The 13255-nt window shown below is 31.1% G+C and overlaps 1 protein-coding gene across 2 annotated transcripts; it reads left to right on the top strand.

Annotated features, from left to right (window-relative positions):
• Positions 1-1937: 1937 nt before the first annotated feature.
• Positions 1938-5265, top strand: LOC125219211 (phosphatidylinositol:ceramide inositolphosphotransferase 1-like). Of its 2 annotated transcripts, none has more exons than XM_048121124.2 (12): positions 1938-2249; positions 2336-2403; positions 3316-3402; positions 3486-3554; positions 3649-3729; positions 3826-3897; positions 3974-4034; positions 4132-4234; positions 4317-4412; positions 4506-4552; positions 4650-4768; positions 4958-5265. In XM_048121124.2, exons 1-12 carry the CDS (start codon positions 2183-2185, stop codon positions 5027-5029), a joined length of 942 nt encoding a protein of 313 aa, XP_047977081.1. In that variant the 5' UTR covers positions 1938-2182; the 3' UTR covers positions 5030-5265. The 2 variants fall into 2 exon arrangements, with proteins under 2 accessions (XP_047977081.1, XP_047977082.1); XM_048121125.2 differs by having other exon boundaries at positions 1940-2249; positions 2314-2403.
• The last annotated feature ends 7990 nt before the right edge of the window (positions 5266-13255 follow it).

Below are 13255 nucleotides of genomic sequence, written 5' to 3' on the forward strand. Positions count from 1 at the left end.
GTGGATGCAGTCGTTGTTGGCGATGGGTTCTCCTCCCGGCCAACTTCCATACGGGGGTCCGTCTCCTTTGCAGACTCCTCCGGCGCGGAGACTTTCTCCGTACTTCAACTCTGCCGGCAGAATGCCCTTTCCAGCCGACGATGTGTATCGGCCCCAGTTCGACACCCCCGGATCAACCCCAGGCGACCAAGAATCTCAGGCCGCGACACTGAGCGCGGAGGACTTCGAGGTGGAAGAAACGCCCACCGAGCCGCCTTCTAGGAGCGGGAGGGGGAAGGCGCCGGCGTCGTCGGCTGCGACTGATACGGGTTCCGATGAGAGGCCGAAGCGGGTAAGGACTACTTACACTCTGCAAGAGTCCGAGCTGATAGCCGACTGCTGGGCGGACACGTCACAGGACGCGGAGCGCAGCAACTACCAGACTGAGATCATATTCTGGGAGCGGATTGCCGCGAAGTACAGGAGCCACAAGACTGCCTCAATGAAGGACCATGGCAGCGAGGCGATCCGTCGGCATTGGGAGCGCCTCATGAGGGACTGCGGGCACTTCAACGGTATTTATTCTAACTTGATGACTCACATGACGAGTGGCCAGAACGAGCACATGGTCCGAGATGAGGCCATCCGGATGTATAGTAGCCAGTACTTGTCGACGAAGGGCTTCAAGTATTGGAACATCTACGATAAGCTGAAGGATCTCCCCAAATTCCGGACGGGAATGCACGACGCGCTGCACGGGAAATCGGTGCGCTCGCGACTTAGCGTTTCGGAGAGCGAGGGGAGCGCGGCCCACATCGACTTGAGTGGGGATGGTCCGCACGAGCGCCCGGAGGGAGTGAAGAAGGCGAAGGGGAGGCGGAAGGGGAAGGGCGCAACGTCGGAAGTCGCGTCGGAATCCGTCATCGACTTAGAAAAAGCCACTTATTCGAGCAATGTCGCCAATCTGACCCAGATGTACACGCTGTACTTCACCGGCGGCGGGACCCCTGAAGAAAAGGCGGCCCTCTGGAAATGCATCCAACACCTGCAGAGTACGCTGGGGCTCGATCCCGACGCCCCTCCGGCCCCTCCGTCTTAGATTTTTTTTTTTTAAATCTTTGTTTATTTGCGTTTTTTATTTGTAGTTTTTTTTTTCTCGTTGTATTATATTTTCCAATGATTAATACAACGATGAATTGTTCATTATTAGTCTATTTATTAAATACATTTGTAGGGAAAATTAAATAATATAAAAAATAATGATGTAAAAATGAAATGTTGAGTTAGGGAGAAATAAGGGAGAAATAAGGGAGAAACCAATGTAGCACTTGGCTAAAAACTGGGGATAAATTTTGGTGCTGATGTGGCGCTGATGTGGCAGGAGTTAGGGAGAAATAAGGGAGTTTTTAGGGAACTCCATTGGGAGTGCTCTTAGTTAATACCGATATTGACATTTCATAGTTGATCATGCCAAGTAAATAAATTAAAGACGACCCTAGTTCTTAACGTGTAATGCCTATTTTGACATTTCATAGTTGATCATGCTAAGCAAACGGAAAAATTAATGCTAATACTCTAGCTGATTAGAATAACTTCACAATTCCTCACATATAAATATTCTAGAAATAGATACATTCAATAAATATTCTGAGAAAGATGCTTCTTAATTTATTAATTTGAGAAATAAATAATTTCAAGCGAAGAATTCGAGACGAAAGCTTCAAGATTGGTAAATAGCTTGATCTCATTGCAAGCAAATCTATTTATTGGTAGAAATTTTCGATATTTATTAGAAAAAATAGTACTATTTCACCAAATATATTTGCTAATTTATACACACAATAAGTACAAATCCTAGTATTTATGGTTTTAAATATCAATTTATTTTTATTATGGTTTTAAAACTGAATTTTATTTTAAACCCACTTTATGTAATTCCAAGTCTGCCCCTCAGATTCTCAACTGTTCTCCGTCTTCAACTGAATTTGAGGGGAGAGAGATGAAAACACATTCCCCACGAACCAGTTTTGTAGAGAGAGGAAATTTCAATCGTGATCATCCAAATCCCTTCACCGATTGCCAAGTGACCAAAATCCGCCATTATCTCTTCGCAAACTGGCTGTCGATTTCTATGAGCGCTTCCTATCGCATTTGTTGGTGATGAAGAATGTTGATCGGAAAAAGGGTTTGCTTTTGATGTGACATGGCGCTTCTGCTGGCCGTCGTTAATACCCAAGATGTCGCTTTACATTGGTCGCGAGGCTTCAAAGGTTCGCTTTTCTTCATTTTTTATTAATTATTAATTTTATTAATTTTGGGATTTTGGACGTGTAGTTATGGAAGAGAATTTGTACAGAGGCCTCAACAGAAATCGCTCTTCTCGGTGAAAATTGGAAGTATATTTTAGGTGGACTCATATTTCAGGTCTCTTCTTCACCTATTGTTTGTGTTTTTATGATCTGATCATATGTTAATAATTACCTTGCAGTTTTATTGGTTGAATTAATTACTTGTTTTTCCATGAATTTGTTGTTTTTTTCCTGAGCTGTCAACTGGTTTTAATGAATTTCAATTAGCTTAGTAAGTCGTTTTTTCCAAATTTGCCACCTTAATGTGTGAGTTGTATGCAGGGGCTGATGCTGAAAAAAAAAATCGACAGGGCTTTATTTTTTTTAATTTCGAATTTAAGATTTTTAGAATGTGATGTTCCTATGGTTCCATTTGATGATAGTAGTTTTATTTTTGGCTAAAAAATTCTTACAGGGTTGTTTTGAAGGACATAAAACTGACGTTTTTTCTAATCTTATGCAAGAGTTGTTCTAAGCCCTGTTTAAGTATCGTAGTGCATGTAGTATTCGATTATATAGGAGAAAACGTTCTGCTCTAGATATATGGGAAGTTAGAGTTTCTTGTCCAAATTGCTATGAATGTGCAGCAAACCAGTATTTATTAGCTTTGTTGGTTTGGATTTGGCTATTCATTGTATATTGTGTTATAAATGAATTGGTAGTGATATGTTAGGTAACAAGCTGGCATCATTGAGTATCTTTAAGCTGTCAGTTGACGAGTAGTTAAGCTGTTAGTATTTACTTCCATGAACAATTTGTGGCTTAATATGGCATCATTGGACCTAGGGGCCTTTTGAAGTGAAACGGAGTATATTCAGCTTTCTGTTGTATTATGTGAACCTTGCTAATGAAACTACATAGACTTCTGGACTCATACCTAAATTGAGAGTTTATTTTTTGAAAGAAATTCAATATATTAGGCCTAAATTGTTTTCATTCAAGTCTGTGATAAGTAAAATCTAACATTTCTCGTGACTCCATATACCAGTACATCCATGGACTGGCAGCTCGAGGAGTTCATTATTTACATAGGCCTGGTCCGACACTTCAAGATCTAGGCTTCTTTCTTCTTCCAGTGAGTGTAGATTGTTTCGATCTCTTGTTGCTCTGCTGATTTCTAGGAATCATCTCTTATGCTACAAACTTCTCTGACTGTAGGAGCTTGGGCCGGAGAAAGCTTACATGAGTGAAACTGTATTTAGCATTATTTTTTTGTCTTTCATCTTGGTGAGTTTTCCAGCAATTACTTATAATTCTTCATGGAAAACTTTATTTATTGGTGCAAATATATTGATCCTGTTATTTGCAATGCTGCACTCAGTGGACTTTTCATCCTTTCTTCTCAAAGAGCAAGAAAATCTTTACTGTTTTGATATGGTGCAGGGTACTAGCGTTCTTAGTTGTAAGTCGTCAACTTCTTTATTGTTTGTAATGATCAATCATATACTCAAAGCTCAACACGTTTTTCAAAGTGTTTAGTTTCCATGCTTTGCTGCAGGCTTGTCAAACCCTGAGGATAATAACTTTTTATTCGACACAGCTACCCGGTCCAAATTATCACTGCCGAGAAGTGAGATTTTCTTCATTTTCTCTCTCATTTGACTATACCTAGAATTTGTACGTAAAGTTTGTGCTGAATGTTGTAGGGCTCGAAGCTTGCTAGGCTGCCTCGCCCTGATAATATTTTAGAAGTTCTATTAATTAATTGTAGGTGCCGGTTTCCTTTCTGTTTCCTATATGGCAATATGATTATCAACGGCGTCTATGATTGTTCGTTTGCTGAGAAACTGTTTGGGTTATACAGTTCCTCGCGGAGTGCTTTATGGCTGTGGCGATCTAATATTTTCATCCCACATGATATTCTCTCTCGTCTTTGTGCGCACATTCCATAAATATGGCATTCATAGGTGAATTACGAGTTGTTGTAGGAGTAGTTTCCACGAACTGCCCTAAAACGGCTATGGCTCCTTACAATATATCTTTATGCAGATTTGTAAAGAATTGTGCTTGGTTGACTGTGGTGGCTCAGAGCTTATTGATTATTGCTTCGCGTAAGCATTACACCGTTGATGTTGTTGTAGCATGGTAATGTATGCTACTTTTGCTAGGTTTCTGACATATGATGTGTCAACTCCTATACCCGTCTCATGGATTTTGGCCCGCGTGATTTTGCTTCAGGTACACCGTGAATTTGGTGGTGTTCTTCGTAGACAAGAAATTGCCAGGTTTGGCCTTTTCTTATTCCTATACTTTCATGGTATGATTTATTACTGCTTATAGATGCTGATGTCTTGATCCTGACCTCGTTCCTCTCCCCTGAAGAACTGCCCGATCGCTCGAGTAGCTCCATGTCGCAGTTGCTTCCACTGAGCAAAGACACAAGGATAAGAGACGAGCACCATAGACCCTTGAGTGGTAGCTCTGGGGATTCCTCCGACTGGGTACAGAAACACCCGCCCCCCTCCCCCACCCCGTCTCTTGTTATTGAAAAACTCATATTTGTAATTTGTTGTGTTTGGATCCGGATGGCAGTCCGTCTCGTGGATCTTGACCCGTCAGACAGTCTTAAACGAGACACCCTGCCTGCCCCCGTCTTGATATCTCTAACACCATACTTTTCTTGTATTCAGAGACCGCGGACACAAATAAATGGAAAGAATACGGAAGAAGGATACAATGAATCAGATCTAAGCAGTGCATAGTCAACGAACGAGACATTGTTGCAACTGTCCATTTCCTCCATTGGTCCGATTGTCTCATGGAAAGTCACCATAGCTATTCCTCGAGGCCCGATAGCATCACCTGTAATCTTATAGATCATGTATTCTTGGTTAGATTTACAAAGTTTACATAGTCATAGTCACTCAGAGTGCTATCAATTTCACTTGCAGTAACCATAATGCATCAAGCAATTTCAAAGTTTTGATTTTGATCTAAACTTTTTTTTTTCCATTTATCATTTCGTTATCTCAAAGTTTCTATATACGTTACTTTTTCAAAAAACATACTCAAATGCACATTAAGCGACTCAACCCAAACCTATTAGTAATAAGGATGAGTGTTTAACGAATTAAGATGTGATTTGTCATCAATTTTGTTAGACAATGTGGGGTATAATATCGACATTGCCATACTATTAATATTCCTTTTAATTAGTTTATGAAATTGCAGAATGTTTTTGGAAATGGGCTGTACACAGCTAGTTTTGCTAGCCATGTGACATGATCCTTTCTGGATGTGCATCTTTCTTGATACTATTGTTTGGATATTTGTCCCTTAATTATTAGTGTAACAAAATGAATAATCAAAGAACAGTTTTTGATGCATGTCCCACTTCAAAAACCTGCATCACTACCTACGTTGATAATTTTAGCATCCGAATCAATAATATATGGAGTAATTTATTTATGGAAGTATTTATAGTTGTTACATGTTAGTATACTATAAAACAATCGCAATTTCAAACCTACATTTAAAATTTTTAAAATTTAGAGAGAGTGTAATGATTAGAATACAGTAGGTGTGAGAGATAAAGCATTTTCCCTTTTGCATGCTTAGCTTTACCCTTTGTTAAAAAGAGGTCCGTTTCTTGGTCACTAAATGCGGTGATGCAAATAATTACTATCCCCACATAAAAAAATTTAAAAAAATATTAAGAGTATAGTTTACTTTGATGAAAAGGTATTCTATGTACTATATTGTGTGTGTGTGTGTGTGTGTGTGATTTGAATGGTCATCTAATCTTACTAGGAGTATATATTTAAGCATATATTATTACCATTATTTAAGTTGCAGTGATTAAAATAAGTTAATTAAGGATATGGTGGTGATTGGTGGGTTAACTATTTTTATGTTTTGTTTTCATATTTCACATACAATAGAAATATCTAGTTCTTGATATCATATAATATAATCAATTAATTTTATTTTATGGTAAATGATATTTTTTGCATTGTATTGGATATACTTAATTAAGAGCCTCATGTTACGATACTTAATTATATTTAATTAAAGTTTAATATTGCTGTCAAGGTAAGGAATGATATCTTTCGTAAAACTTACATTTAAGCTAGTGAAAAAAGGAATAATAATGATAATTATTAATTAATACTACTATTATTATCAATATCTTTTCAAAGAGTGAAAAATTGTGCCACACACTATTTTCGAGATATGATCATATGACTAACTATTTTAAATTAGAAAGTACCAAACTTACTTTGTTGATTTTGTTTTTTCGAACTCTTTGCATCTACGCATTAACCGAGAAGACTAATACTTAAATAATTTTCAAAACAAATTTGTGTGTCCATATAAAATACATGGAGTATATTGAAATTGAAGGGACATGGCTCCAAAATCTTCATTATTAAACAGGGACCATTTTCTTTTAACATGAGTGCTACTCATTTCATATTATTACACACAGTTCTTATTTTGAGTAGGGTTCAAAATAAATTGATTAATATGTTTTTTATGTTAAAACATAAAGGGAAAAGATAAACGTACAAAATTTCTACATACATAATACCCTTACCTTTTAAATAGGACAAAATCAGTTTTATTTCAATTATTTTTGTTATTAATTATATTGTTTATTTACTAAATTATCCCTATTATAAATCTACCTATAACAAATCAATTATTCAATCTTATGAACGTACAAATTAAAATCTTGAAGCAATGGAATGGGAAATGATGTTTTGTAATTTTATATTATATACGTATTTTATTTTTAATTAAATTTCTAAGTTGTTCATATACCTTATTATTTACTCCTACATTCATAAAACAATTTATTTGTTTATAAGAGTACTAATTTTGGAACGTTAACTATATACGTTTACTTTCAAAAATAAAAATTGTAAATATATCTTAATTTCCAAAATACATGGAGTAGTATTTCAATAAGGTATATACCTTTATTTTTCAAATTTCAATTTATTTTTAAAAAGATAGTAAAATATTAGTTATATATATAAAATGTTAGTTAAATGAATTAAAAAAGTATTTGATTATTTTTTATCGGGGTTCAAAGTAAAGTTCCAAAAAAAAAAGAATTCAAATAATTTTAAATTTGATACATATTATATATTATTTATTAATGAAGTTTACAATTTTGATTTTAAGAATTTTATAATTTTGATTTAATTCTTTACATTTTTCTTTTATGTAAATTCATAATTTTTAGGACATTACGTTAACCTCAACTAAAAAAAATTATCAACATTCTTAACTCATCTATCAAATTATCTTAAGATATATAGTTAATATTTCAATTTTTGTTATTCTTAACCCAATTCAATATAACATGTAACAAGTTAAAATTTAATATAAAATATATTAATACTAATTGAGGTTATGATTATTATATTTAAGAATTTCATACTTTTGATAGTCATTTTTTATTTTTCAAATTTTAATTTCTTTGAATTCTAAATTTTCAAATGTTGCAATTGTACCCAAAAAAAAAATCACATATTCTTAATTCGTCTCTTCCATATTAATTTAAAGCTATATGTTAATATTTTATCTTTTACTTTATAAAATATTATAGGTCCTAGCTCAATTCACTACTATATCATGCAGCAAACTGAAATTTGAGATATATTAATATTTAATACTTACTATTTGATTTTAAGAATTTTAATTTTAACTCTTTACTTTCAAATTTTTCATTTTTCAACTTCTTAATTTTTACAAAACGTTGAACCTCAGTCGAAAATATGTTCTTAACTCTTCTATTTAATATTTTCTCTTTTTTTTTTATAAAGTATTAGGTTAGTATTAGGTTTCTTAGTTCAATTTACTATAATATGCAAAAAAATTAAAATTTAATACTACTAACTGAGTTTACAATTTTAATTTTTTTTAAAATTTTGTGATTCTGATTTGAATGCGTTACTTTCCAAAAGATTAATTTCTACAAATTATCAATTTTTGAAACGTTACAGTCGAACATCGATAAAAAAAATAACCATATGTTCATAACTCATCTATTTAATATAGTATTTTAAAGTTATATAGTTAGTATTTTAACTTTTTCTTCATAAAATATTAGAGTTCAAGCTCGAACTACTATATGAAGTAACACATTAAAATTTGAGATATGTTATTGAAATCCTAATTGAATATACCATTCTATTTTAAATATTTTCATACACTTTCATGTTATACCTTTATCTTTTAAAATTTTAATTTCATTAAATTATTAATATTTGGGATGCTATAGTTGAACCCTGATAAAAAAAAATCATATATTTTAACTCTTTTATTTTATATTTGAAGCTAAGTATTTAATTATTTATCCTATAATTACTATACCATACTAAATAAACCATACCCTGGCTATTTCTGACTTTATTTAATTTTAATACTTTATTTTTCAATTTTAATATTACTCAATTCTTATTTTTTAGAATTTTACAGGCAAATTCTGTTAGAAAATAATTACATGTTCCTAACTTGTCCAATTATTATTTTAAAAATAAATATTAAATATCTTTTTATTTAAATACCTTAGCTCAATTTACTTGACATTCCAAATTTCAGTTTTCTAACTAAACTCTTAATTTTTGGCATAGCTTTAATATTTTAAATTTATATTTTTAATATTTCTCTGTTTCTTTGTAAAAATATTAGACTTCCTAACTCATTTTAGTTTATCATAGAAGAAATTAAAATTGGAAAATTATGATTTAAAGATACCAACAATTGAGTTTACAATTTTGATTTAAGAATTTCATAATTTTGTTTTAACTTTTCACTTTCCAAATTTTTAGCTCCATTAAATTCTTAATTTTAAGAACGTTACAGTGAAATTTTGATAAAATAATAATAACACGTTCCGGACTTATGTATTTAATATTTTAAAGCTATATAGAGTATTTTATAATTTGCCTCCACTCATCCTAAGGTAAGTGACACATTTTTTTTGCAAGTGTTTTGAAAAATTAATATAAGTAGTTAAATGATGAAAAAACAAAGTAAGTGGGAGAATAATGTACTTTAGTTATTTATTATCATTTTCTCAAAATACACGTGAGGAAAAGAATTGTACTCCTTCTGTTCCATACTACTCACACTTTTCACTTTAACAGCGTAAATTTGAACACGAGTAATTAGTGTAATTTAATTAAAATTTTAAGTGCAATAAGACAACATTTGATAAAGAAAACACGAACTAACTCGAATATCTTAATTAAATACCATAATTTTTTTTAACTAAAATATAAATAGTGCAAGTAGTTTGGGGACAGTCTGAAAATGAAATGTGCAAGTAGCATGGGACGGAGGGAGTATCACTTACTAGAGATGGAGGGAATAAATGAAAATTTGATAGTGTATGAATATTGATTGAGTTTTCGATTTTGATTATAAGAATTATAGTACTCCGTATAATTTTTAATTTTTTGGACTAATTTTAATATTTTAAAGCTATATCAACAATATTTTTTTCTTTTTCTTTGTACAACTATATGACTAACATTTAATTGACGGAAATGCTTTGAAGGAATCTATTTGTAAGATTCATAATGATTTGCATTTGATTTAGATATAATTAAATAGATATACATTAGAAAAGCAAATCTTTTTCCAAATCTATAATCTTTAATTTGAAAATTTAAATTTTTCGGATGTATTATATTAAAGGACAGATATGTAATATAGTAATCTACTTTAAAACAATTAAAAATAATAAACTGATTTTGAAGTGAAAATACCTAAAATATCCAATTATGTATGTAGAAATTCTCTACGTTTATCACTGCTCAAACATAAAATAGATACTAATTAATTCATGAAAATCGTAATTTTGTGGTGCCCTACAAAATTTGGACTTCCGACAATACCTATATAGTTAATTGTCTTTTACGTGCCTATTCGGTTGACAAGATTATATCTCGATATTAAATATTGTATTTGGTCAATGAGATTGATTCCCACAACTCAATCTTAGATAGATAATCATGTGACAATTAGTCATAGGCAACATCTCACAACTCAATCTTAGATTTTATCTTGGTACTATTTTATCTAGGAAACCGAACACCAGGGATGTGATCAAATGAAAACTCTAAATATTATAAAAACTCAAAACTATGATTTGAACCATTGAAAAATGTCAACAGATCACAAAAAAAGCATCAACGGGAAAATGTCAACAGAATTTCAACGGTAGTCAATGATTGATGTTGCGTTGATATTATGTTGATACTGTGTTGACATTAAAATCTTGAAATTTTACACTGTGTTGATATTGTATTGAAATTGTGTTAAAGTTGTGTTGAAGAGTTTTGAGTTTGTACAATATATATGTTCGCATTTTATCACTATTAGAACTAATATTATTCATATATTACTAGATTGAGTTATATTTTCGGTAATAGTACTATTTTCCATGCATAATAATACATACGTTCATAGGGTTGCGCTAGTGCGCTAACTAATTTATAGTAATAACTAATACCTTTCAATTCTGTGTATTAAAAATATCAATACAAAGACATAATTATATCAATACAACATGTAAAATTTAAATATCAACACAAAGACATAAGTTTATCAGTACAAGAAGATTGATAAATTTATGTCTCTGTGTTGATATTTTTAACATACAACATTAATATTAGTTATTAGTTATTACTGTAAATTAGTTAGTATTTGATCACACACCTACGTTCATATACATAAATGAAGTCATTAAGATGGAATATTAATCGCATTGATATAAATTAAATATGTAGAAAAATATCATCTTGCCATCGGTGGGCACCGTTTTCATATAGTAGTTCACATTGACCTTGTTTACTTTGTTTATCTGGGGGCACCATTTTCGTATAGTAGTTGGATTCTAAACAATAGATATGTTCAAGATTAATGTTTATATTAGTATAATATTCTTTCTATATACAATGGTTTAAACGAAAACGCTTAATTTTTGTGAAAATATGATATAATTATATATTTTTATATATTCATGAGTTTATTGTTCATTCGATCATATATAAGAACCAATACTTATATGGAGTATAAGGTAAGGAAGGATTATGCTATAAACTTATTTCAAACTGTACTGCAATTTTGATTTAAATGTATAAAAATCATAATTTTCATCATCTATAAGATTTGAACCTATAACCACGAATCCATACAATATAATGTACTATATAATTTGTAAATGAATAAAGATTATAAGTATAAACTAACTAATACATCCGAAACATAAAGCACAAAATTCAAACAACCTTTTTTGAAAGAGATATTCAAACAACTTTTACTTACGATGTAAAAATTAAGTACTCCATTATGTACATAAAAAGAATTAAAAATACACAGTGGGAATTGACTAATTAGGTTGGTCATATGCTTTTATAAGAAATATAGTGATTTTGGCACTCTCTATTCGCATTTTTTTGAAATTAATTTTATTTCCGATCTCTAATTACGTGTATGATATTTACTGATAAAGTAATTCGATTCATATCAAGATTGAGTACATTCGTGATGTGTTAAAAGCCAAAATTAAAGAGCAACTAAGTAATAGTATAAGATCAATTTAAAATATATAGAAATAATCACAAAGGAAAATGAAATTATTTTATTAAAAAAAAAACACTCTATCACGCGGATACATTTAGTAGGTGATAATTCCACTAAGCACATTCTATACTATTATTTATTAATGGTTGAGTATGTGACGGTGTTTGTGAATAATAAAATAGAGGTGGATTAAAAAATTAAACAAATAAAACTTTGGAATTGGTCTTCCACGTCTGACGAAGAAAACAGCGTAGTCAAATAATCTTACAATAGAATATGAGTATACAGATTATAAAGTACAAATAAAAAGGGACAACAAAAATCTTGAAACCTTAACTTTATTTGGTCACTAACAAGTTTTAGATAGAATTAAGAATATTAATGTAGGATTAATTAATTAATCTAGGTTTCGTGAATCTTTAACTAAGATCGAAAGAGGATTCCGGTTAGTGATTGACCAACACACATGGAATAAGATATTTTTAAAAAGAAAAAATGTTATTTAAATTATAATTTTTTGCTTAACTTCTAGTTAATCTCATAACTTAGTAGTTAATTAAATCATAGTTTTTTTTTCATTTCTCAATTGTCCCATGCAATTAAAATTCTGATGAAATTTATTATAACTTTTGTACTTGTCATTATATATTCACCAACTAATTAATAATCATCTAAACTGACCATCATAATATAGAATAATTCTAATTTATCCAGAAGTTAATAAAAAATTATGATTTGAATAACAAATTTCATCAAAAATTTTAATTGCATGGGATAATCGAAAAAATGTACACAAGTTGTGATTTAATTAGCTAGTTTTATAAGTTATGAGTTGACTAGAAGTCAATCAAAATGTGCGATTTAAATAACAAATTTTTACTTTTGAGAAAATGTAATGTTTTATTTGTTTTTAAAAAATTATGAATTGAGAAAGTACCATTTATTTGCTCTAGAGTTATTTGCCAAATATTTTTTAGGTTACGGATATTTCGTTAAAGAAATACTCCATTCATTAACAAACTAGCCTTGATTGAAGGTATTGTCTCCTCTTATTGCAGGCGAAACATGCCAAAAAACCTCAATGTCGAGTCAATCTATTTAATTTTTTTGTTTTATAGTAGGCAAAAACAATCACATGGTGTGCTTTTGGGGGGGAAATATGATTATATATTTTTATTTAAGAAATATTATAAAATGCTCTTAATTTCAAATGGAAAAATCTCATATTTACAGTTTTGTGACTGCATTATTAGATTTAGAATCCCCTATACTTTATTGGAAGTGAGACTCATTTATTGACTTTTTATGGAGGTAAATTGGCATCATTATAATATTTTATGTAGAACATTATGCATTATTAGAACAAAATTAGACAACATATCCAT

Source organism: Salvia hispanica, chromosome 1, assembly GCF_029641045.1.
Source record: "Salvia hispanica isolate PSC_SH4W2 chromosome 1, Shi_PSC_v1, whole genome shotgun sequence".
In the NCBI taxonomy this organism is placed as follows: Eukaryota; Viridiplantae; Streptophyta; class Magnoliopsida; order Lamiales; family Lamiaceae; genus Salvia; species Salvia hispanica.